Source organism: Peromyscus eremicus, chromosome 9 (assembly GCF_949786415.1).
Source record: "Peromyscus eremicus chromosome 9, PerEre_H2_v1, whole genome shotgun sequence".
NCBI lineage: Eukaryota > Metazoa > Chordata > Mammalia > Rodentia > Cricetidae > Peromyscus > Peromyscus eremicus.
Window position 1 is genome coordinate 64,187,087 of NC_081425.1, and position 26,701 is coordinate 64,213,787.

General features: G+C 42.4%; 1 protein-coding gene across 3 annotated transcripts in view; it reads left to right on the top strand.

Moving 5' to 3' along the window:
* Nucleotides 1-26,701, top strand: part of Zdhhc20 (zinc finger DHHC-type palmitoyltransferase 20) — a 64,074-nt gene that overhangs the window by 24,496 nt on the left and 12,877 nt on the right. For all 3 annotated transcript variants that reach the window (XM_059273554.1, XM_059273555.1, XM_059273556.1), the window contains exons 4-9: nt 3,688-3,791; nt 6,927-7,047; nt 12,379-12,448; nt 13,582-13,614; nt 14,349-14,469; nt 22,361-22,493. In XM_059273554.1, coding sequence (XP_059129537.1) covers nt 3,688-3,791; nt 6,927-7,047; nt 12,379-12,448; nt 13,582-13,614; nt 14,349-14,469; nt 22,361-22,493 — 582 coding nt within the window. The remainder of the gene's footprint in view (nt 1-3,687; nt 3,792-6,926; nt 7,048-12,378; nt 12,449-13,581; nt 13,615-14,348; nt 14,470-22,360; nt 22,494-26,701) is intronic.

Consider the following 26,701-nt stretch of genomic DNA (forward strand, 5'->3'; position numbering starts at 1 on the left):
ACTAAAAGGAGAGAATGCTGGGTTTCTTCCCAGGCACACAGTATCTTAAATGATTAACTTCGCCATGTTTTTTGTAAGGCTCCCAGGACTACTCTGTGTAAATTTGTGATTGCTGCCGAGTGTGTTTTTCAGAGCTCTGTCTATTTCAATTCTAGTAGCAGTCTTCACTGGAGTGAGAGGAGATCTGCTTTCATAATGCCTAAATCCTAGGGATGGTTCCATTGTTCATGTATTTGTTCAAAACAGCACGTTATTACTCACAGATATTTAATCAAATAACCAGACTTTAAATTTGTAATATTAGGTCAAGGGAATAAGAGTTTATAATGACCAGTCAAACAATGCCTAGGGGAAAAGATCTTTTCTAAGAATTTCATTAGAATTAAAGAAAACTTTAGTAGTACCATTGAAGTAAAACTTCAAAACTAAAATTAGATTTTAACATACTGAATCCCAGAGGATTCTAAAACAGTTGAAACAATCGAACAATTAACAGTTATTAATATTTTTAATTTTCTCTTATTTTTGTTTTTTCAAGACGAGGTTTCTCTATGTAGTTCTGGCTGTCCTGGACTCACCTTGTAGACCAGGCTGACCTCAGACTCACAGATATCCACCTGCTTCTGCCTCCCAAGTCCTGGTACTGAAGGCATGTGCCACCACTCCTGGCTTAATATTTAGACTTATTCCTGGAGATAATCATGCCTGATTATTTAAAGTTGCCCTTAAGTCTAATTTTCAGTAACAGAAGAAACGGATTCAGTGTTGGTAGTCCTGTCTTTCTTCAGTGCAGAATTATTTTACGTATGTTGAAAGTATAGACACAAAATGCAGGGAATTTCTGAAGATTTCGTTTTGTTCATTTTGAGGCAGAGTCTTTCATGTAATTCCAGCTTGCCAGGACTTGCTTTGTATCTTAAACTTCAGATTCCCCAGCCTTTGTCTTCAAATGGTGAAGTTACAGATATATATAAAACATGCTCAGCCTCCAAACACCGGTGTCACGGGCATATACCATCTGCTCAGCCTTGACATTATATTTTCAAAGTTCTCTTTTGTACTACTATGTATGTCTTGAGGTTTTTTTTTAAACCATGTCTTAAAGAATATTTTCTTTTTTCCTCTTGTTAAAGGCTATCTTGAAGTTTTATGAAACGTTGAGTCACAGGTGATTTTTGAACACAGACTTTGATTTATAGATTTAGATTTTTCTTAGAGCTTTAATTTGTTTGCAGATATTTTTACTTTATATATTTATTTGTTCACATTGGATGTGTGTACACACGAGCACACGCACATGAGTAGATCACCGGAAGAAGACAACTTTGGAGTTGGTGCTCTCCTCCTCTGTGGGCCGAACTCAGTTTAAAGTGCCTTCACCTGCTGAGCCGTCTTGCCAGCCCACTTTTATATACGTGACTAGAAGTCTGCCTCTTAACATCATATAAGCTGGGTGTGGTGGCACATAATCTCAGCACTTGAGAGGCTGAGACCAAGAGCATTATGAGTTTCAGGCCAGCCTTGTCTACACAGTAAGTTTAGGGCCAACCCAAGCTATATATCAAGACCCTATTGCCTCTAGTGGTGGCACACACCTTTAATGCCAGCACTTGGGAGGCAGAAGCAGGTGGATCTCTGAGCTTGAGGCCAGCCTGGTCTACAGAGGGAGTTCCAGGACAGCCAAGGCTACACAGAGAAACCCTGTCTCAGAAAAAAAAAAAAAAAAAAAAAAAAAAGAGGGAGAGAGTACAGAAGGGCAGCTCAGTAGTAGGCAACTAAGGCAGGCGTGCACATAAACACACACACACACACACACACACAAGACCCTATATGGTACCACTTGCCAGTCATTGAACAGCCTCAGAGCTGATGTCAGAGAAGGGAGCTAAGCTCCCAAATGTGTTTCCAAAGGAAAACCGACGAATTAGTGTTTTCTGAGTCTACAGGATAGACCAGGACATTTGGCCTGGAGGGGACAGACAACAGAGAAATGCAGCTCGCTGAGAAGCTGGCATTTTTAGTGTGGACGACATATTAGTGGAACTGGAAAGAGTGCTTAGATACAGAAGGAAGTTGTGATTAGGGTTTCATTTTGAGTTCTGATGCTGGCAGGGAAATAGAACTGACTAATAAATGCTGACTGAGAAAGTGGAGGAGAACAATTGCCCGTGACAGAAGTGAGGAACTTTAGAAATGAAGTTCTGAGAATGGAGAGAACTTTTGAGGAGGAGATGACATTTAATCTGACTTTAGAAATGAGTAGAGTTCTAACTTGTTATCTTCAGAGTGTATATGTGGAACATTTCACACCAAAAAAAAAAAAAAAAACCCAAAAAAAAACGGGAGTTTAGTGCTGGGCGGTGGTGGCGCACGCCTTTAATTCCAGCACTCAGGCAGAGCCAGGCGGATCTCGGTGAGTTCGAGGCCAGCTTGGTCTACAGAGCGAGCTCCAGGACAGGCACCAAAACTACACGGAGAAACCCTGTCTCGAAAAACTACAAAAACAAAACAAAACAAACAACAACAACAAAAACCCTCCTAACCCTACTTGTTTCAAATAGAAAAACTACAGAACACAACAAAAGGCTCAACGTTACATCGGTGAGGTGATAGTTGGAGTCCCAGATGTCAAATGTGACACTAATCTACTTGGAAAAGACTATGGTAGAAATTGACAGTGGCTAGCTTTTTCTTGTTAGCCTGTGTTGAACAAGAGGATAAATTTCAGAATGCTCTAACCCAGACAGTAATTGAGTTACTCAATTTTACTCAGTATTTTTGGTGATAGTAAAAACTTTTTTTACTTTCTGTTTCCAATTCCCCTTGACTTAATGTTCATAGTGATGCGTCCTTTTAAGTAATTTTTAAGTCCTTGAGAATTAACATTTAAGGAAAACTATAAGTTACAGTGAGTGGCCAGCTGTGGGTGCACGTTGTTACACGAGTTCTCTAACCATCCTAGCACGAGGGAAGCAGAAGCAGGAGAGTCATGAGTTCCAGGCCATCTTGGACTACATAGTAAGTTCAAGGCCAGCCTGTCAAAAACTCTCTTTCAAAAATTCAGGCCAGCAGTGGTGGTGCATGACTTTAATACCAGCATTTTGGAGGCAGAGGCAGGTGAATCTCTGTGAGCTCAAGGTCAGCCTGGTCTACAAAGTAAATTCCAGGACAGCCAGGGCTGCCACACAGAGAAACCCTCAAAAAACAAACAGAACAAAAATTCAAACCCAGTCGGGAGTGATGGCACACACTTTTAACCCCAGCACTCAGAAGGTAGAGTTGGAGGCCAGCCTGGGCTACACAGTGAGTGCCAGGACAGCCTGGGCTGTGTAGAGAGACACTGTCTCAAGAAAGGAAGGAAGGAAACCAAACCCAATGCGCAAACGTGTTCAAACGTGTTTTCAGCTCAGATCCTCAGCAATGAATGCAATCAAGTCTCGCCAAATGTAGCCTTATTCATGAACTTAGGGTTTATAAATAAAGTTTATTTTATAACTTTACATCCTGAAATACAAGAATAGAATATTTTTTAATGTCTCCTACTGCTGTATCATATAGATAAAGGAGTTTATGTATTTAAATGAAAGTTTTTATTAAATCAGGTCTTGTGACCATACTGTTGTAATGTAGTACATTTTCTTGTTTCTACCTGGACTCAATGAAATATTGTTTGTTTTTATTTACCAGGAAAGACCGTTGTTTACCTTGTGGCTTTCCATCTGTTCTTTGTTATGTTTGTATGGTCCTATTGGATGACAATATTCACATCTCCCGCTAGCCCCTCCAAAGAGGTAAATTTTATGTTGTCAAATTGTCAAATGTTTTAACTGATTACAGAATGATATTTCCTGTGTTGCCTATGTTAAAACCTTGCATGATACATTTGTTGTTTCCATTTGTAAAATCCCTTGGTAATGTGAATGTGAGTCATTGGCTTGTTCTCAGCATAGTTTACTGACAGTGTAGTAAATGTTTAATTGTGCTAACACTTTTCTGGCATGCTGGATTTTTTTAAAACACTGGAGTAAAAAGTTGAGGGTCAGAATTGAGTTAGGGAATTAGGATTGGTTTTTAGAAACTCTTCTATCATATTTTCTCAGCCATGAAAAAAATATGCTATATCTAAATCAGATGTGACTATGGAAAACAGTTATTCAGGGTTCATCTTGGTATGACTGCATGTCTCTGCTTGAGGATGCATTTGGAAAATAGTACAGGTAAACATTTAAATGCAGTAGGTTTTGCACCTGGTGTCTCTCTTGCCTTGACACAGATGAATTCTTCCTTCACTGAAATTTAGAATAGCAAGGTGATTAAGCCACTTCTCTAAGCTGGGTATGGTACACTCCTAATAATGTAGCTTTCAGTAGAAAGATCGCAAATTCAAAGCCAGCCTTGGACGCAGTGAGACCCTATCCCTTATCTTAAGAGTTTCTATTGCTGTGCAGAGACACCTGGAAGATGGGAGGCCCTGGGAGAACATAGAAAGAAGAGCAGCTGAATTGGTACTTGGTAGAAAAATGTTTCTAAAATGAACCCAGCTGGCCTTAGTGGCCCATAATTCCAGCACTGGGAATGTGGAGAAAAGAGGATTGTACATTCAAGGCCAGCCTGGACTACATAGCTGGTTCCAGGCCAGCCTGAGCTGCATAGCACAACCCTGTCTCAAAAGAAATAAACTAAGTCGGGTGTTGGTGGCACACGCCTTTAATGCCAGCACTTGGGAGGCAGAGACCAGCATGGTCTACGGAGCAAGTTCCAGGACAGGCTCCAGAACTACACAGAGAAACCCTGTCTCAAAAAAAAAACAAACAAAAAAGAAATAAACTAGAGGACTCCATGATGTTTTTTGTGTATTTTGTTGTTGCTTTGGTTTGGTATTTTTGGTCGTTTTGATTTTTGGCTTTGGTTTTTTGTTTATTTGTTTGTTTTAAGAGAGAAAGGAAGAACATAAAGTTAGTAGGGAGGTAAGGAGGATCTAGGAGTTTGGAAGGGAAAGAATATGATACATTATATGAAAAACTACTCTTGAGCCCCTGCCCCCCCAATAAAAAAACAACGTAAAGCCAGAAACACCTCTGAAAGGAGTATCTCGTTGAGGAAAAGAGATTATAGGTGAGGTGATGAACCCTGGTAATTCTGGAGAGAACAGCACAGTTGGTTAGCTTTTTAAAAATGAAAAATGATGGGGCTAGAGAGAGAGCTCAGCAGGTAAGAGCATGGGGCTGCTCTCCAGAGGACCCGGGTTCAATTCCCAGCACCCATGACAGATGGTGGCCCAAAAGCCTATAATTCCAGCTCCAGGGGATTCAGTACCTCTGGCCTCTGCTAACATCTACACTAACATGCATATACCCACATGCAGGCATATACCTACATGTAATTAAAAGAAAAAAATAAAATTTAAAACAACGAAAAGTGTGAGCAAATGACTTTTTGATCTCATTGAGGCATTTAGAAAAACAAAACCTGGGACTCCTTGCCAGGGATCTCACTATCACCGGAGCATATCAACCTTTGTCTATCCTTGTAAAATTAAAAATTTCTCTAGAATTTAACTCTGGTTAGAGAAGCTTCTTTTTGTAGAGGATGGCAGCATTTCCGGCAGAGACACAACTGAGAAGCCCTGAGAAGAAATGATTTGCTAGTGCTCAGCCCTAAATGGGGCGTCTGAATCACTACCTCTAAGCCCAGGGAGCATTGGGGGGAACAGGTGAAAAGACAGAGTGGAGAGAGCAGGGCGGTGGTGGCACACGCCTTTATTCCCAGCACTTGGGAGGCAGAGGCAGGCAGATCTCTGAGTTCGAAGCCAGCCTGGTCTACAGAGAGAGTTCCGGGACAGCCAGGGCTCCAAAGCTACACAGAGAAACCCTGTCTCAAAAAAAAAAAAAAAAGAGTGGAGGAAAGGGGGTCTGGGGAGAAGATGGTGGTGGCTCATGCCTTTAATCCCAGCACTTGCAGGCAGAGGCTAGCCTGGCAGCCTGGTCTACAAAGTGAGTTACACAGAGAAACTCTGTCCTGTCCCGTTCCCCGCCCCCCCCAAAAAAGAGAGAGACTTTGGCTCAGAAAATAGAAATTGAAGAAAACACATAACACTGATCACTGGCCTCTACACACACGCACACACACATGTACACAGCATTAGTACATATGTGCATATACACACCATGAGCACATATATATACCACCATATACATAAACATATGTAAGTGAAGAAGAAAAACACTTGGATTATTTTAACTTTATCTATATCATTATATAATTTTCTTCTGTCAGATGAGATACTCTGTAGCCCAGGAATTCACTCATGACAGCCCTTTAAGGCTGCCTTCCAAGTACTAGGATTACGGACATGAGCCACCATACCTAGTTGATAGTAACTTACAAAAAAAGAAAAAATACTTGGTGTCACTAGGCAGTCATTCTACCACTAAGCCATATTCCCCAGTCCCCAGTATTTTTTTACTGAATGAAAAGATGTGTTAAACTATTTTTTATTAAGGATTTTAATTTTATCTGTAAAAGGCAAAGGTGTAAAAATAATGGAATTTCTGCCCTTTCCTGTCATTAATAGGAAGTACTAACACTTTTATTTTTTTTTCCAAGACAGGGTTTCTCTGTATAGCCCCAGCTGTCCTGGATCTCACTCTATAGACCAGGCTGGCCTTGAACTCACAGAGATCACCCTGCCTCTGCCTCCTGAGGGCTGGGATTAAAGGCTTGTTGTACCACTGCCCAGCTTAACACTTTTAATCTGTGCCGTTTTGTTGGAATGTATATACATGTATATAAGTTGGAAACAAGTTTTGTTTCCATGAAGCAGAGTATTTGGAGTTCCTCCCCCTCTTTTAGATAAGACTTTTTCTCGGCACACTGGCTGAGGAGGATTATAATTGCGTAGTTGCTCTCTCTCTCTCTCTCTCTAGTTCTACTTGTCGAACTCTGAGAAAGAACGTTATGAGAAAGAGTTCAGCCAAGAGAGACAGCAAGACATGTTGAGAAGAGCCGCCAGAGACCTGCCTGTCTACACCACATCAGCTTCCAAAGGTAAGCCAGGTGGGTGGACATGTTGAGAAGAGCCGCCAGAGACCTGCCTGTCTACACCACATCAGCTTCCAAAGGTAAGCGAGGTGGGTGGACTTGGCAGAGGGGTTTAAAGGTGTGTCTCTGTCAGGGTAGATCTGCTTGGCTGGACTAGTCATTGAATGGCCCACCAGGCACACGGCTTCCTGCTCAGTGTATCTCGTGTGGTGTTTCAGATGTAAATGGATAGTCACCTGTGTTAATTCGGGTTCTCAGAGGGGTTCGCTCTAATGTGAATCTGGGTTTACTTTGTCTTGTTGCCTGTTTTCACCTCACAATTAGCCTTCTAGACTAAAGCTTTCAGGTATTGTTCCTAATACACTATCATCTGAAAATTCTGGTTTGAATTTAGCTATTCTGTGTCCTGAATAATAATAAAAAGAAGTCAAGAATGTATGAAAAATGGGAAGAAGTAAAGACAGCGGGGAAGAAATTGACCAAAATAAGACTTTGTGAGGCCATGAACTATGAACTGTGTGCTGGCTCATCTTACGTCAACATGGCACAAGCTAGGATCATCAGAGAGGAGGGAGCTTCAGTTGAGAAAACGTCTCCATAAGATGGGGCTGTGGGCCAGCCTGTTGAGTGTTTTCTTAATTAGTGGTTGATGGGTGAGGGCCCACCCCATTGTGGGTGGGGCCAACCTTGGGCTGGTAGTCCTGGGTTCTATAAGAAAACAGGCTGAGCAAGCCAGTAAGGAACACTCCTCCATGGCCTCTGCATTAGCTCCTGCCTCCAGGTTCCTGCCCTGTTTGAGTTCCTGTCCTGGCTTTCTTCAGTGCTAAGACTGGATGTGGAAGTGTAAGCCAAATAAACTCTTCCCTCCCCAACTTACTTTTGGTCATGGTGTTTCACCACAGCAATAGCAACCCTAACTAGGACAGTTCATTTGCCTGGTTCCAACCTGCCTGTTTCCTCTGAGACTCTGCTCTTCCTAAGGGTCAACTGAGACAGCAGCTTCCTGTCTTTGGGTTTATTTACCTCTTTGATAGAGAGGAGTCAGAGGTGCTGAGCTGGTCACATTACTATAGGAAATTGTCTTAATTATAAATAATAGCAGCTTAATGGTTTGAGTTCTACACATAAAAACTCACTTAAACTCACAGTAACCCATGGGGTAGATACTGTATCCTAGGATAATCTTGTCCCAATAGTGAGAACTAGCCCAAGGTGCTGTGAGACCAGTGAAAAGCAGCAGAGAAATCAGAGCACAGGTTGGGGGTTATTGAGGGACTTTCTGAAGGAAGCATGGGCCTACGCAGTAGCAACACCAAATTGACTAAGGTGACGTAGCCTAAGATGTGTGGCTCAGACTGGCCTTGGATTAGATCCCCCTGCTGTGGCCTCTGCAGGGCTCGGATGGAGTCAGGTACAGTCCAGGCGTTTGAATGCAATTATAAAGATCCACATGATTAGTCCATTTATAGCATGGTAGCAGACTGCAGGAAAAGCCAACCGTGATGACTCAGAGTTCCTGTACTATGACTCAGGATGGCAGTAGTTTGTCAAATTGAATCCCTAGTGACACAGGTTGAATTACTGTGATCACATAAGGCTGTATGTGAAGAAAACAGAATTTGAATCCAAGTACTCTTAATTTCAGAACCCAGTGGGCTTCTCAGTGACAGAGCACACATAAAGGGAGCTTACTTTTGGGGCTGCGTATAAATCTTGACTGGTCTTACATAGTGAGTTCTAGGCTAACCACAGTTACATAATGAGACTCTGTCTTTTAATAATAATAATAAGGTTTTAATTATCTGCAATATTATGGGGCGGTATTGGGATTTTAAAGATTAAAACAGGACAGTGGGTTGGAGAGATGGCTCAGGGGGTAAGATGATTGCTGTGCTAGCATGAGACCTGAGTTTGACTCCCTAACATCTATGTAAAAATCCCAGTGTTGCAGTGAGTGTCTGTAACCCTGCAGGGTGGGGACAGGCACTTCCTGAGAGCACGAGCCAAAACAGCCAGCTTCCTGCTCAGTAGATCCTGTGTCAAGGCAATGGAAGACAGACTGGTCTCTGCATGAGTGTACACTGTACATATACCACACCACACACAGACAGCACATGATAAGAGATCGAATTAGCATATTAAAGTACACGATTATAAGCTGGGTGTGGAGGCACAGACTGTTAACCCCAGCACTCAGGAGGCAGAGGCAGGCAGGTGGATCTCTGTGTTCAAGACCAGCCTGGTCTACAAAGTGAGTTCCAGGACAGTCAAGGCTACACAGAGAAACCCTCTCTCAAACAAAACAAGAACAACAAGAACAACAAAAAAATCAAAACAAACACCATCTAATGTAGATTAAACCCTCCTGTTTTCTTTACTAGTGCTGTGCAAGTCACTTAAACAGTTGAGTTACGTCAGTAGCAACAGAAGCCAGGGCCTGATGCTGCCAGCAGTGCACTCTCCAAAGTTCTTTCAGAGGCTTTAAGGTCAAGCCGGTATCTGTGACTTACATCACAGAGTTTCAGGATGAGTCCATATGAAGCAGAGTGGATGTTTACTAACAAAAAGTTTTATGGGGCTTTAGAAATGAGTGAGCGATAGGTTAAGCGTTCTTTCTGCTCCTGTGGAGGCCCTGAGTTTGGTTCCCAGTCTCCACATCATGTGGCTCCAGGGGAAACCAATGCCCTCTCCCAGCCACCACAGGCACCTCTGCCCCCATGCACATACTCATGTAAACACACACATACACATAATTAAAAATAAAAAGTCTCCTTAAAAGTTTTTTGCTATAGATACACACTAGTACTAGAGAGGGTTCAGGCTTAGGAGAAAGACTACTGTGCACACAGGAGTGGGTGTGGACTTCTTGGGAAGGAGTTACTTTTCTCTGTCTGGGTTTTGAAGTTACGTTGTTAAAAACTTTTAAGACATTAGGTAAAGGTGTTTTGGTATACTTTTTTTAAAAATAAATGAGACTATTGTGTAATTTATGAGGTACATTGTACAGATCTCAGACTGAAAAGATAAAAACAAGCTGGGTGGTGGTGGTGCACGCCTTTAATCCCAGCACTCAGGAGGCAGAACCAGGCGGATCTCTGTGAGTTCGAGGCCAGCCTGGTCTAGAGAGCGAGATCCAGGACAGGCACCAAAACTACACAGAGAAACCCTGTCTCGAAAAACTTAAAAAAAAAAAAAGGAAACAGATTTCCATTTAAAGTCTATTGTCATGGAAGCAGACGACAACCTGTGTTCACTTTTACTTCTAGAAATGGGCAGTATTTATCATAGTAGGAACTCCCAAGTGTTCATTGAACAAATGGAGGAACACCCCGTCCCACTCTGCTCTATTTCTGTCTTCGGCACTGTCCTTTTCTGGTTCTCTATACAAGAAACTGAAGTTTCCTTTGATTGCAACTCCTTTTTTAGCTTTATCTGCTCATTTGTTAACTGCAGTTTTCTTTCTTCCTCTCTCCCTTCATCCCTCTTTTAGACAGGATTTCAATATGTAGCCCTAGAACTCGAAGTGTAGATCATGCTAGCCTTGAACTCACAGTAATCCACCTGCCTCTGCCTTCCAAGTGATGAGTTAAGTTCTTGCAACACCACATCCAACTCCAACCCATTTTCTTGTAGGGCCTGTTTGATTTCATTCCCATCCCTGTTCCTACATATGTCACAGCTGTCACAGGCAGAGTGGAGGGAGGATGGAGAGGCAGGGGACATGAGGTGGCTGGCTTCTTTCTGATCCTGAGCTTGCTTCCCACGTAGTGTTGCATTAGTGGTGCCAGCTTCAGCTTGCTGTCTTTTCCTTGACGGAATATGTGTTTCGTGTGGGAAATCCTTGTTCTGCAGAATAGTGCACTATACGGACATACCGTGAAGTATTTAGCCCTTTCATGTATAAAATTATTCCTAGGGACTTGGCTCAGTAGTTAAGAGCACTAGCTGCTCTTCCAGAGGACCCAGGACTTCCTAGCACCCACATGGCAGCTCACAACTGTCTATAATTCGAGTTCTTAGGGACCTGATGCCCTCTTCTGGACTTCAAGGCTACCAGGCATGAACAAATTGCACAGAACATACATTCATGCAAAGCATTCATTCACAAAAAAGAGATTATTCTGGTGTTTTGCTATTTAAAATAGCTGTAATGAGCATTCATATTTGTTACTTTTTAAAGATTTATTTTTAACTCGGTGTAGGGTGTGTGTGTGTGTCTGCATGTAGATATGTGTACTGGGGAAGCCAGAGGTCTGGAGCTGGAGTTATAGATGGTTGTGAGCCACTTGCCGTGAGTGCTGGGAAGTGATCCTCTCTGAAAGAGCAAGTACAAATGTTTATAACCACTGAGCTATCTTTCCAGTCCTGGTATTTGTTACTGTTCAAACAAGCCAAGCAATTTTCTATCACTGAGTCTATTCCTTCTAACTAAAGTCTTTGTTTTCCAAGGTAGTGGGGTTTTTTATTTGTTTGTTTGTTTGTCTCTCAAATCTCATGTATCCCAGATTGGCCTCAAACTGCCAGAGTGTAGTTGGTAATGACCTTGAACTCCTGATCCTTCTGCCTCAAGCCTCCCAGGTGCTGGGGCTATAGGCTCGCACCACTGCGTCTTGTACATGCAGTGGTGGCCTCCAAACCTAGGGCTCTGCACTCTGCCGTCTGAGCTCCCTTATCCTCTAGCTCTGCTTTCCCAGATGTTTGTAAGTTCGACTCCTCCCACTCTCCTTACTGTCCACTGTCACTGTCTAATGTACTGTTTATCTTATCGATTCTCTTAGTCCCTAGAGCATAGAGTATGTAAGGTTCCCAAAGTAGGGATTTTGTTGAGATTACCTGGCACATAGTAGGTGATCAGTATCTTTTGAGCAACTGAATGTGAACTAGGCAATAGCGAAGCATGCACTAGAATTTTAGTTGGAAGGATGTTTTTGTTGATCCAGATGTGAATTGTCCTTGGTCTAGAGTGGGGATGGCTGCAAACAGAAGGTGAATGTCTTGAAGAATTGTGATAACCTGTTACAGGCATTATGCTACAGTCAGCCAAGCCCTGGGTTTGTGATTCAGTGGGCCTGAGTTCTGCCTAGTTCTGCTGTTCGTCTTGGTGTTTGGCATTCTGCAAGGCACTTACTTGGGATCTGCTTTATTTAGTTTGGAAACTTCTGGGACACTACATTATGAGGCCTCTTTTTTCTTGACATTTTATTTGAGACACTCTTTGGTGCATTTTGGTATTTTTAAATGAATCACTGTCAGTTTCCAGAGGACATTCCAAAAGTCAAGCTTAATAGATCAGTGAAGCTTCCACACCTTTGAGTGTCGTCTTCTCCTTCTTTCTAGCTATCCGATATTGTGATAAGTGTCAGTTGATTAAACCTGACCGGGCTCATCACTGCTCTGCGTGTGACAGGTGAGCGTTACTCAGATTGTTTTCCTTTAACCCTACCCTGGAATTTGGCAACAGAGGAATATTTTACATGCTTCTTCATATGTAGCAAAACCATTTCATCCTTTCCTATTATTTGCTGTGGATATAGAACTAATATAAATACTTACGTAAGCTAGAATATGCTAGAAGAAGACTTTGATAACCTTTTCTCTGCTCATTGAGTAGAATTTTAATTTTAAATAAGCGTTTTAGACAGGTGTGGTGGCACATGCCCTTAATCCCAGCATTTGCATGGATCTCTGAGTTCGAGGCCAGCCTGGTCTACAGAGTGAGTTCCAGGACAGGCAGTGCTGCACAGAGAAACCTTGTCTCGAAAAACCAATATAAAGAGACTATAATGATATTTTCTTGTTTTTATTATCGATATTGATATTAAAACCAAGAAAAGTCAGTGAATTAAATTCTATAATTGTTTTCAGTTGTCATCTGTTCCGTTTTAATCCTTGTTTTCATGTGGGAAGCTGGGATGGTAAAGGACAGATTGTTAGTTTAAAACTCTTGACTAATCCAAGCCTCTTAGACAAGCTGTAAGTTTCTGGGTGTTGGGTTTCTCACCTTTACTTGTGAGATGTGTAGTCTCACTTTCTCCATGTATAAAATAGGACTCTAGAGGGAGGAGGGCTTGGTTTGGTTTTGGTGTTCTTATGGTAAAGTTGGTAGTGGTCACCATGGGGAAGCTCGATGTGAAAGAATGGAGGAAAGCAGCCATCTCAAGCCATGTGGTAGTGTGTGGTGTGTGCACTTCTAAGGACTGATACTCTAGATCTGCACATGCTCACGGTACTAGAGGTTGTCTGTTTATCTCCTTAGCTGATGTCTAAGCTGGGCCTTCTAATGGACCAAGAGTTCCCCGACCTGAGTAATAAGATGCCATTTGGTATGGTGCAGTGAGCTAGGTGTGATGAACTGAGGTCATAGTGTAAGAGCTGTGACTGTTGACCTGGGAAGGTGCTCAAGGAAGTAGCAGAAGTTACCTGTTGTTTCTCAGTTGTTCTCAAAGGTTGAGTTTTTAGAGGATAATTTAAGTTCAGTAAAACAATGAGAAATTAGAGTCAGGATTTTTCTATATGAATTTTCTTATGCTTGCTTCCTAGATGTGTTCTTAAGATGGATCATCACTGTCCGTGGTATGTATGAAAACTAGTAGAGATTGCTTAAGTCAAGGGGGTGGGGCTTGGATGTTAGAAGCAGGAAATTGAGAATTATTTTCTTTAGTAATCCTTTTTTTTTCTATTGGTGGTGGTGTTTAAATCCAGGGTCCCTATACATTCTAAGCATGTGCTCTCTATGACTAAAACCATATACCTTGCTCTAATATTCCTATTTTTTAGCTCAATTAAATTACTAATACATACATACATACATACACACACACACACACACACACACACACACACACACACACACACATATATGTGTAGATATGGACATTTTTATTTTTTCCTTTAAAAATATTTTCTCATAAATCTCCGGATGGTGGTATGTTAAAAATTAACATTAGAGTTGCAAAAATCTATATAACATTAATTAAAAACATCCATAGTTAAGATACTGTTTGTTTTCTACTTCTCACTGGACCTATTTCCAAGTAATGATGATATAAGCTCTCTCTCTTTTTCCCCTCTTTTGACTCCAAGTCACACATTAATTTACTATCTTAACCATCTCTGTAAGCTCAGTAATGTTTGCTGAATTCCCATTTTGGTCCAGCACCAGGATTTTCACATCTTACAGAGCTGAGCTGTTTCATGAGACACTCCCTACACCCCTCTCCCACCAGTCCTGAGACCCTATTTTGTTTTCTGTTTCTGTATATTGTGGTATGTCTTATTTTACAGTGTTACTTTCTGTATTCTTCTAGGGTGAATAACTGTGTGGGATTTACTAATTACAAATTCTTCATGCTGTTCTTGTTATATTCCCTACTATATTGCCTTTTTGTGGCTGCAACAGTTTTAGAGTATTTTATAAAATTTTGGACGGTAAGTCTTTTTTCTGTCTTAAACACATATAAAAGATGTTTAAAGATGTGTACTTGAAAAGAATTTCTTCAAGCTTTAAGTAGATCTGATTAGCTTTATAATGGCTCAGACAGGACTACACTTTCCTCCATATAGGTTGCATGTGTACTGTAAGTCAGCGTGCAGTACACAGGCTCTAATGACAGGCACACTATTAGAAGAGCTGCCCTGAAGAGTTAGTGCTCCACTTGCCTTGATGAGTGAGACTCGCTGCGCTTTGCGGTCAGAGTGACGTCTTAGGCCCAGACAAGCACTTGCTTCCTGTCTGCATACACTCTTTGAGAATTAAAAAAAAAAAGATTTATTTTTATTTTATGAATATGGATGTTTTACCATGTACTCTAGTGTGCCTGGTTCCTGCGGAGACCAGAAGATGGTGTCAGATCCCTGGGAACTAGAGTTACAGAAGATTGTGAGCCGACATGACATGTGGGTGGGTGCTGGGCATTGAACCTGAGTCCTCTGGAAGAGCAACCAGTCCTCTTCACAGTTGAGGTGTCTCTCCAGCCCCCATCTTGTCAGATTTTTTAAAAAACAACAAATAGTTAAAAATAGTCAAATGTTTTTATCAACAAGGGACCAAAGTATGATTTACCTGAGAGGAAGTCGTGTAGAAACGAGCAGCTCAGTGTGACAGATGACTGAGTGATCTCTGAGCTGTAGTACGTGTGAAGAACAGAGCTCATGTCAGTGCATATAGTATGTGGTGGGTGTCTAAGGGGAAATGACCTTCTAGGGTGTCCTGGCTTCTCACTGCTGGATGTGAGAGCCGTCAGGGAGACATGCTTGCTCCCATTTTCCTGGGGATGTTGGCTACCATAACAGATGCTCATCTGTTCAGAACACATAATCAAGTTGAAACCTTTTTAATGTGGAAGTGTATATACTTGAGGGGAAAATAACTACCCAAAACATGGAAAGAACTCCATCTTAGAAGTGCTGTGGAGAACTGCTGTTTTTCATTATAACGTTTTCACAGTGTTTGATTTTTTTATGTGCATGTTCTGTTGATATAATTTAGAAATAACTTTAAAATGTGTTGAAACTTTCCCTTCATTAAAGTCTTTAACTGTCTGGATATTCTTCTTCTCTAGTCTTCCCCTCCAGTGTCGTGTGTCCCATTAAATGTAGGCTCAGTCTTGATTGTCACATTGCTGAACCTAATACCCAGGCCTCAGTTGATAATTATCACTGAGCCATCATAGAAGTGGACATGTTTCACGTCTGCTTCCCGTTCCCTTTCCATTGTTTTTCATTGCTTATCTGCTGTAATGAGAACAAAGTCTACAGCAGTCCATTGGTTGCCAAGCTAGAATAGTGATGTCATCTCCGGGTCCTTGTTCATCCTATCATTTTACCTAGATCTAGAATCGCAGGGATCCCAAGGGAAAGGGCATGGGCTTTGCTTATATATTTGCTATAATTTAAACTCCATGAAGGCAAGACATTTTGTAAGTACAAAATGTCTTGCCTTCATGTATTTACTAAATACAATTTAGTAAGTATTTAGTAAATGTCTGCTGAATGGTAAAATAACCAAAGTGACGTTGGCTTAGATTGCTCTTTCATTTGTGAACTTTGCAGTCATACTGCACAGAATTGATAGATTAAATTAATGTAAACCTGGTATATAAAAAGCACCCAGATGTCTGTCTATTCGCCTGTGTTTGAGACAGGGTCTTGAATTAACCAGTCTAGTCTAGGACTCACTGTGTAGCCTAAGCTCATGGCAGTCCTCCTGCCTCAGCCTTTTACGATGTCACTGTATGTGTCAAACCATTCCTGTCGTAACCATGTCTGTCTCCTGATGCCTTTTCTACTCTGCTTTCTTACATGCAGTGCCCATTGACTAAAAACACGGTCCCTCGCTTCACTCTGCATGTGCGAGACTCTTTACTAACCGTTACCACGTCTTTATGAGCGCCCTGGTTTATTCCATGTCCACTTTTTCTGATAAAAGATACTGATCTTTATTCATGACCTTGGTATCTATCGATGAGCCTTTCTTCAATGAAAGACAGAAATCACCAGCTACAAAAGCCAAGTTCACAATTTAGGCAGCACTGAAATGCACAGTTTCTCCTACCCGGAGCCACTGTGCAGCCATGGTCCAGTCCTCCGTTGACTGAGACAGATTTGTCTGGAGAGCCCAGCCTCGGCCACACAGGACAGCAAAGTTTCCACGTGGAAAGGCAGCCGCAGTGCCCAGGCCAGTATGCTTGTCTTCAGGGCACTGGCCTTGTGCCGTCTTTCCATGACTCTGGCTGCAGACTTTCCTTCCCGTCTAGTTTGTATCTTCTAAACGGGTTTGGTTGTTGTCGACGTTTTCTGTTTTTTAACCAGCTCTTTTTCATTTCTCTGTCTACTGTCTGGTGTCTGGTATACGGTGGTAGAAATGGTCACCCATTGTCTTCTGACACTGTTACTGTCTTCATTTTCTCTTTTAAATTGTGGTTTGGAGGAGGAGATAATTGTGGTATAAAAATAAGTCCACATTTACTCTTTTTAACACCTGGAAAAATGTTTAAAGAGTGTGTGTTTTGTTATCCAGGTCTGGGGAGGCCACAGAGCTAGAGCCCATTATGACTGAGAATTACTCAGAGGCCCCAGAGAAAACAGACACAGTGTAAGGAAGGCTCAGTGAGGTCAAGAGCTGCGGGGGTCTAAAACAGGATACACTGCTTTAGGATTAACCAGTTTGAATCATCCCAGTGGATTCTGGGATGACTAGAGTCATGCTGCTTCCTTGTGGGGGTGGTACCTGAATGGCAGGCTTGGAGTCTGGGCTCTGGATTGGTTAGCATGTGAAAATTGCTCTCCTACAGGGGAGTGCTTTTCTATGTACTGGTGAACTTGGGAAGTGTATTACCTCCCCAAGTCAGTGAAGCCCCAAGATCCCAAGGTGTTTATACGGGAATGTAGGTAACCATAGTTTTGTACAGAGGGTTGTTGTGACTGCAGTTATCAGAGTGACAGCTGAGATTGGAGAAGTTAGGTAGCTGCCCAGGGTCATGTGTTTCATAGTATAGAAAACTAGAATTAAAGTCAGACCTGGCTATCCCAGGGTCCAGGTACTTTCCAAGGTCACTTGTTACTTAACAGCTGTGTACAGCACCAAGTGACAGAGCACAGTTATTTCCAGGAAATACCTTTGTATTTTACGAAGCATTGTAATTTGGGGGACTGGAGAGAGGATGGTTCGTTGGTTTGGATCACATGTTGCTCTTGCAGAGGACCCAGGTTTGATCCCCAATATCTACATGCTGGCTCACAGCCATTTATAGTCATGTATGTGGTATACATGTACACAAAAACCCACTGGTATAAAATAAAATCCTTAAAAATGTATGATTTTAAACTTTATGCATGTTGGGCATGGTGGTGCACTCCTTAATCCCAGCACTCAGGAAGCAGAGGCAGGTGATCTCTGAGTCTGAAAGTCTGGTCTACAGAGTTTCAGGACAGATGGAACTACATAGTGAGGCCTAGTCTCAAAAAGCAAAACAAAATAAAAACAAACAAAAAGCTAAATAAAATTTCTGCTCAGTGATAGTGTGAGCTTAAGGGCCATGGTCCCTCAGCAGCATCAGCTGGGAGATGCAGCCCAGCACTGCCCACTGTCCTGAGAAGGTGCCTACATAAGCACTTCCACAGAAATGGGCTTTAGTGTCCACAAGTCAGAGTTAGTGAGTTTATTGAGTAGAAACAAGATACAGTACATGCTTCAGAGCAGCGGTTCTCAACCTGGGATCGTGACCCCTTTCGTAGGGGTCACATATCAGATATTTACATTACACTTCGGAACAGTAGCAAAATTACAGTTATGAAGTAGCAACGAAATAATCTTATGGTTGGGCATCACCACAACATGAGGAGCTGTATTAAAGGGTCACGGCATTAGGAAGGTGGAGAACCACTGCTCTAGAGTTAAGTCCTGGCGTGGAGAGGAAGAGGCGAGGTGCAGGAAAGGGCAGGCACACTCTGCAGTCACAATTAAGATACTCTTTTAGTGATTATGTGTGTGATTTTGTGGCTAAGTTACATTGTTTGAAAGATGTAATCTACAAGAGTTAAAGGTGAACAAAGTTGTCAGGCGTAGTGGCGCACGCCTTTAATCCCAGCACTCGGGAGGCAGAGGCAGGTGGATCTCTGTGAGTTTGAGGCCACCCTGGTCTACAGAGTGAGTTCCAGGACAGCCAGAGCTACACAGAGAAACCCTGTCTTAAAAAGAAATAAAAAAAAAATGAAACAAAGTTTAAAAAAGAGTTTAATTAGTAAAGCAAAACAAAACTGAACTAGTTTTATTTATTTCTCTTATTTTAAAGAATATGGTCTCCATAGCAAGTTCTAGTCAATGCTACACAGTAAGACCCTGCCCCTGAAGCCAAACTGAAATTTGAAAGGGGTTTTTCAGGTGTATGTTTTTAACTTAGGGCTGACAGGAGAGTGCTAAAACACTTCAATTCAAGGTCACAAACCTTGTGTCCTGAATATGCATAGTTTTTAACATCTTTGTTTGCGATGTCTTTAGAAAGACAAGCATTGTCTGTAGGTAGTGTTGTATTAAGTTTCTGCATCCTCAGCCAGTAAAAGATGCAAAGTGGACCCCAGGATTAAGCAGCTGGTTTACCCTCACATATCTGGGATGCTTGAAATGGAGTAGGTTGCATATTGAAGTGAGTGGACAAGATGGCCTTACTATGAGTGGAAAATGTGAACCAAGACAGAAGGGAATTGATGGGTGTCTGAGGGAAGAGCACTTAAGCCAGAGGAATCTGTAGGCATCACTGGAGTTTTTGTGCTATACTAAGGGAACTTTCCTCTGCGTAGCCCTGGCTGTCCTGGAACTCAATCTGTAGACCAGGCTGGCCTTGAACTTAGAGATCTATCTGTCTGTCTCTCAAAAGCTAAGATTAAAGGCATGCACCACCATCACCCAGCTCCAAGGGAATTTTTTATAGCTAGATTAGACTAAGAGCGGATACTAAGGGGAAGCCCAGGATCCTGGTAGGGCTAAGTAACAAAGGGACTTTAGAGATCTCTAGTGTTAGAAGGTGCCAATGTCTCTGTCCATCTGTCTTCAGTAAAATGGGAACAAAAGGGTGAAATGATGTGACTCGTAAAAGGTTTTGATTGCTGAGCTGAGACCCAGGCAGAATCAGCAATCTGTGGCGTCAGAGGTTACCATTGTTTTCCCGATGAAACAGGTAGTTACAGTGAGGTGCTGAGTCATTGGGTCTCATTTCTGCAACTACTAACCAACCAGAAGGTTAAAGGATTGCAGATGTTCATGCTGAAGGGTTTATTTTGTTCTTTTAGACACAAGTGTCTTGTATAGGGATGCGAAAGTGCATGTTTAGAGGGTCTCTGAGATGTGCTTGAAGAGAGAGAGGGTTTTGCCTGTTATGTTTTGGGGTTTTTTTTTTTTTTAACTTTTTGGAAAAATGTAGACCATTAGAGGACAGCTTCTTGTATTCCTTCCAAGTGCACATAACTGATAAAGCCTGGTTTTCAGGATAACTTTGTATAAAAGTTGTTTTCTTAATGCATTGTCTCTGTTTGCACAAGCTTTGCCGCAGGAAATCTACAGAGAATTGCCCGAAGGTAAAAACACATCATTGCCATGACATTCTCATCATCTCTTTATAGAGTGAATGTGTGTAATTAATATCTCTTTACAAGTTGGCAAGATGGAATAGTCACTGTGTTTCAAAAGTACAGTGGTCACTGTGAGGAAAAAAATAAATACTGGAATAATGCTGGGCTGGTGGGGAAGTGTTCAGTGGTAAGTTTCAGAGTCCCTTGGTTCAGTCTCCAGCACACACACACACACACACACACACACACACACACACACACACGCTAGCAGCCTTTCAGTTAGTCTGTCAAAGCCGGTGTGTAGTGTGTGGAATTATATGTGTGTGGTGTATGTACATGAGTGTGGGTGTTCACGGATGTAGGAGGCCATAGCAGGATGTTGGGTGTCTTCCTCTGCCACATCACCTTAGTGCCTGAAGTCAGGGCCTCTCACTGGCCAGCAAGCTTTCCTGCTCTGCCTAGCTCCACCCCTTACAGGGATATGTAGCCATTCCCACTGTTTATGTGAGTGCTGGAGATTTCAACTCGGGCCTTTGGGCTTCCAGAGCAAATGCCTTTATCCACTAAGCCGTCTTCCTAACCCCTGTGAAACTCTTTTTGTTTTAAATTTAAAAACTTAAATTATAGTTGTATGTCTGATACACGCGCACGCACGCATTCGGGCACACGTGGAGGTGAGAGGTTAATTTGGAAGCCGGTTCTCCTTCTGCCATGGCTCTAGGGATGGAACTCGGGTTGTTGGGCTTGAGCAACAAGCACTGTTGTCCCTCGGAGCCATCTTGCTGGGCCTTTGGTTAGAAACTTAAAAAAAATAGGGGTGTGTGTGTGTGCATGTGTACGTGTGTGTACAGTACGGGTGTGCTCATGCATGCTCTCGCTCTCGTGTGTTCGCACAGAGGCATCAGATCCCCTTGAGCTGGAGTTGTAAGTAGTTGTGAGCCACCTGAGGTGGTGTTCGTAAACAAGGATCTCTCCAGTCTGTTGTGTGCGGGTCCCCCACCTCCTTTGAGACAGAGTCTTTCTGTGTAATCCTGGCCGTTCTGGAACTCACTCTGTAGACGTAGCTGCCTCCCAAGTGCTGGGATTAAAGGTACATGTCACCATGCCTGGCCCATTAAATATTTTTTAAAATTAAATAGGGCAGCCTGTTTTGGAAAACTAGGAGACTTGGCTGTATAGTTTTTGAGACAGTTTCATGTGATCCAAGATGACCTTCAACTTACTGTGCAGTTAAAGATGACCTTGAACTCCTGATTCTCCTGCCTCTACTTCGAGTCCTGAAATTACAAGATGTACTACCATGCTCAGTTTTTCGTCATGCTAGGGACTGAACCTAGGACTTCATGCATACTAGGCAGGCATTTTTCTGACTGAACTACATCTCCAGCCCCTTCCGGGTTTTATTTTAAGAGCAAGTGTTTAAAGGCTTCCCCCTATTAATAGCCATATTTCTGTAAGAAGGAATGACGGAAACTGTTCATTCTTTAATACCTATGGCATCTTTTATCAAATGGCAGTTGCTTACACAGATTTCTAAGGAAAAGAAACAAGGATGAGGAGGAGGTGGGCATCAGCATCTGAGGACATGGATACCTTGGAGGAAAGATGCACCGAAGTAAAAGTGAACTACATCACATTCCACTTGTTTGTAGAGCCTGTGTAGTTAAGTGGCTGTTTTTATACAAATGGAAGTGCCCTTGTTCCTCTGGATGTTGAGGAAAATCTGAATATATACATAAGGTATGAAAGGAAATTGCTAGGGAGAATAGTCCACCTTTTCATTTTATGGCTGAATTGCTAAGATTGTTAGATGTTTAAGGAAAACTTTAAAAAGTTTGTATTATTTATTATTCTCTTATGTGGATGGGTGAGTGTGTGCTTGCATTATATCTGTGCACCACATGCCTGGCTGGTACCCACAAGTCAGAAGAGGGTGTTGGATCCCTTACGACTGGAGTCGCAGACAGTGGTAGGCTGCCTTGTGGGTGCTGGGAAGAACAGTCAGTGCTCTTAACCCCTGAGCCATCTCTCCAGCTCCTAAGGACAATTTTAAATGACTTGGGACTGTTTATGGGTTCAGCCTGCTGTGAGATTGTGGCTTCAGAATACATGGTCTCATTTGTTCATTACTCTTCATATATGACTTTTTTTGTTTTGTTTTTGGTGCATTCAGTCCTTAGGAAGAACCAGATTACAAGTTGCATTTTAGAGGTTGAGTATCCTCCTAATTAACCCTTCTTTCCTCTTTCCTCAGAATGAACTGAGAGAGTCACGTGCAAAGTTCCACGTACTTTTCCTTTTCTTTGTGTCTGCGATGTTCTTCGTGAGTGTGCTCTCATTGTTCAGCTACCATTGCTGGCTAGTTGGGAAAAACAGAACAACAATAGGTAAATGAGTCTAAGTCTTTTCAAGATGACCACCAATGAACGTGAATGTGTAGAAAGACTGGTAGGCAGTGAAAAAATGAAAAAGTGATTGTGTATTTAAACTTCACTGTTTTGGATACAGTGGGTGTGTAAGATAGACTCCTGTTGAAGAGGATTGTGGGAGTGATTATATGTAGGATGATTTCAGTAATGTATAACAAAATTTATAGTTTATAAACTTATAAATAAGAGCTATTACCTGTGTTTATACAATATCTTTCGAAAACTAATCTCTGAATGATAGATTTTCATAAAGTTGATGCTCAGACTCAAACCATTTTAAATCCTTCAGTTTACCTTCTTGCTAAGACAAGGCATACTTCATATGTATTCTTGACATACACACACACACATGCACATACACCCACACCCCTACACAATTTGATAGGCATATGTTCTAAGGGTTAATGCTTATGAGATGCCTTTTTATTTCCATTTTTGTGTTCGTTGTCAGTGAATTTTAGTGCATAGTATAATTGTTACCAGCTTTTTTCTTTTCCCTTTTTTCTAATTTAAAATGAAAATGCAGGGCTGGAGGGGTGGCTTGATAGGTAGGTAAGGGTGCTTGCTACCAAGCCTGGTGAGCTCAGCTCAGTCTCCTGAACCCACATGGTGGGAGGAGAGAGACCCTTCTTCCACATTGTCCTCTGACTGCCACATGTGTTCAGCCGTGTGGATATATAGACACACTGAATAAGTAGATAAATGCAAAAGAAGTAAACATAAAAAACAAAAGCAAATAGAGAGGAATAATGAAGTAAGATATGTCGTCGTTGGTTGTTTCTACTCTTTAGTCTTTTACTCTTTGGGGGGCCCACCACCCAGCTCCCAAATAAGTCACACACGGAGACTTTTTCCTTCTTATGAATACCCAGCCTTAGCTTGGCTTGTTTCTAGCCAACTTTTCGTAAGTTAACCCATCTGTCTTTTGCCTCTGGGCTTTTACCTTTTTCTATTCCTATATTTCTTTCTTTCTTTCTTTGTGGCTGGCTGTGTTATGTGGGTGGGTGGCCCCTGATGTCCTCTTTTCCTCCTTTTCTTGCTCTTTCATCTTCTCCTAGATCTCTCCTCCTATTTATTCTCTCTTCCTGCCAGCCCCACCTATCCTTTCTCCTGTCTTGCTATTGACCATTCAGCTCTTTTTGGTTTTTCGAGACAGGGTTTCTCTGTGTAGCTTTGCGCCTTTCCTGGATCTCACTCTGTAGACCAGGCTGGCCTCGAACTCACAGAGATCCGCCTGCCTCTGCCTCCCAAGTGCTGGGATTAAAGGCGTGCGCCACCACCGCCTGGCTTCCGTTCAGCTCTTTATTAGACAGGCACAGTAACACAGCTTCACAGAGTTAAACAAATGTAACATAAAAGAATACAATACATCTTCGCATCATTAAACAAATGTTCCACAGCATGAACAAATGTAACACATCTTAAAATAATACTCCACAGCAAAGTTGTTCAAGGGTAGTAGGACTGGGTATTGTGGCATATGCCCTTTTTCCCAGCACTCAGGAGGCTAAGGCAGGGTTACAAATGTGAGGCTAACTTAGGGGGGCCTAGCAGGACACTCTTGAGGCCCTGCTCACCCCAAGCTGCTCTCGTGCCAGCCTCACAGCCTTGTTAATTCTTCTCTAGAAGCTTGAAGTCCACCTGCTATCCACAGCCTGTGTATTTTCCAGAACTGGAAGGAAACAATTTTTAATATAGAAACATTAAGAGATTTGAGGGCACATTTTAGTTACTATATTTGAATTGTATCGTCTTATTTATTATTGGGCTGTGTGAATTATGTGGCTTCCAGTATAAGGATTTCTCTGTTTCCTTGCCCAGCTCACCCTCCACTGTTTAGCACTTCAGGTCCATTATGCTTTACTTTTCCATATAAATAAAATTCTTTATGTCTATTAAGTAATTTATTCTCTTTACAGAAGTGCTCTTACCCTAGAACTGACAACAACCTGACTTGTTTGCAAAGCCCTACCCTAAAGACCTCTTACCAGAAAAACAGACTTTACACAGAAAACCAGAATTCACAACTGTTTCAGGGGTCCAGGGCCTTCTCTAGCCTCTGAGCACTAGGCACACATGTGGTGTGCATACATACATTCAGACAAAACACTCATTCATATTAAATAATAAAATTAAAGAATTCATTTCAAAATTGATAACTCTGGTAGTGGTAGGTCCATTTTCCCAGCTGGTACTGACCACCTAGGTCTAAGGAGCAACCTTAGATAGGATGCGGACACCTTAGTCTGTTTCTCACATAGCTTTTTTCTTGTGTGTGGAGTCCGAGCCTGTGTGCAAGAGAACGATGGAGTACCTCAGCTGGATCGGCCTAAAGGAAGCAGAGTCAGGATTTGATTTGCATTGTGTCTTCAGAGGTCTTAGTCCATGTTCACCTCCTGTGCTCTGGGCTGTGAGCACAGGCCAGACCCAGACATAGACCGTGTTTCTAGTGACCAGCCCGTCAGCACAGGCCAGACCCAGACATAGACCATGTTTCTAGGTGCCCTGCTGTCATCCTTAAATCATTTCCTCACATTATTTTACCCAGTGAAACCAGTTTATGTCATGACTTGTCATGTGCACATATACTTACAAAATTACACAAATAAGCAAGATTTCAGAGAGTATCATTAATTCCAATCCTGTGTAATGTAGTCTGATATTTTGTACCGTATAGTTCAGCCAGTTAGACGATTCTGTGGCCATGCTTTGAAAAACACGTTGCCTTTGCATCTTTGCATACCACTTCCTTTACTGCCTCAGCCCCCACACCCTGGCCCCCAGCTAGTTCTCCACTACTTCTGCCAGCCTGTTGTTCTTTCCTGTGGGGGCACTGGATTCTGCTGGACCACCTCTGCCTGTCTCCCTAACTCACCTACCCGGATTTCACTGAGTTCCAGTGTCCCAGCTAAACCATTATCTTTAAACATGGAAGTTCGTCCCTGTCCCTTTGGTTTTGGTCAGTCTTTTTCATATTCACACAAGACCTTCAATCACATGAAACTGAAAAGCCTCTGAAAATGAAATTTTAATGTCCTCTTCATTTCTCTGTCTCTCTGTGACGGGGTTTTATATAGCATAGGCTGGTCTCAGATTCTTCTATATCTAGAGCTGGCAGTGGTGGTGCACACCTTTAATCCCAGCATTCAGGTAGACTGTGGCAGATCTCTGAGTTCAAGGCCAGGCTGGTCTCCTTAGGGAGACTCTGTGAGGAAAACAGAGTTTTCTGACTATCTGCCCTCTGAATGCTGGGTTTTAACTGGAGTGTTCTGCCTCTCCCCAGTCCTTCTACTCCCTGCGCTCCTGTCTTAGAGTCCTCCTCACAGGGCTTCTCTTCTGCTTCGATTACACACACCAGTCCGTTCTAGAGCCTCTGTCTTCAGGGTGCTCTCCCCTCTCGTGCCCCCCCCCCCCCGGTGTCTCCCATGATTTCTTCACTAATCCACGGGCTGGGCTTTTCAGCTGTCCATGCCTGCTGTGTCTTGTGACTGCTTACATCTGGAGGAAACCATAACTCCCTAGAGTGTCACACTTCAGATTGAAGATCCTAGACCCCAGCCAGTTAACGCGCACGCCTTTAACCCTGGCACTAAGGCAGAGGTAGTGGATCTCTGTGAGTTTAAGGCCAGCCTCATCTACACAGTGAGTTCAAGTCTGTGTTAGAAACAAAAGGATAAGACGATCCCATATCTCACAAAGGGTGGAAACAGTGGTGGTAAGGTCGGTTTCCTCAGCTTCTTTCCTTATTAATCTAGGTCTTTTCAGGGGGAGGGGGAGTTAGGGGTTGGTTTTTGAGACAGCCAGGTTAGTTTGTAGCCCCTGGCTGTCATGGAACTCGCTTTGTAGCCCAGGCTGGCCTCTCCTGGCCCTGATTGTCACCATTCTATTCTTCCGATTTGTGAGTGCTTCAGAGGAAAATATTCAGGGGCCACAAGCAAGTTCCCATCTTCTCACCTTTCTAGGCTTCTGTGCACATCTCCTTTCCCACCTGTGAGTGGTGGCCTTCCTCCAGCTTCTGAGGAAGGGTGTAACTTTGCTCTGCAAGACTCATCTGAGAACTCTTGAGACTCTTTTGCTCTAAGTTGCCTTAGTTTTTTTTTTGCTTTCTCATGTTGTCTGTCTGGCCCCATCCTTTCAGCTTATAAGATGCTGAAGTGCTTTGTATT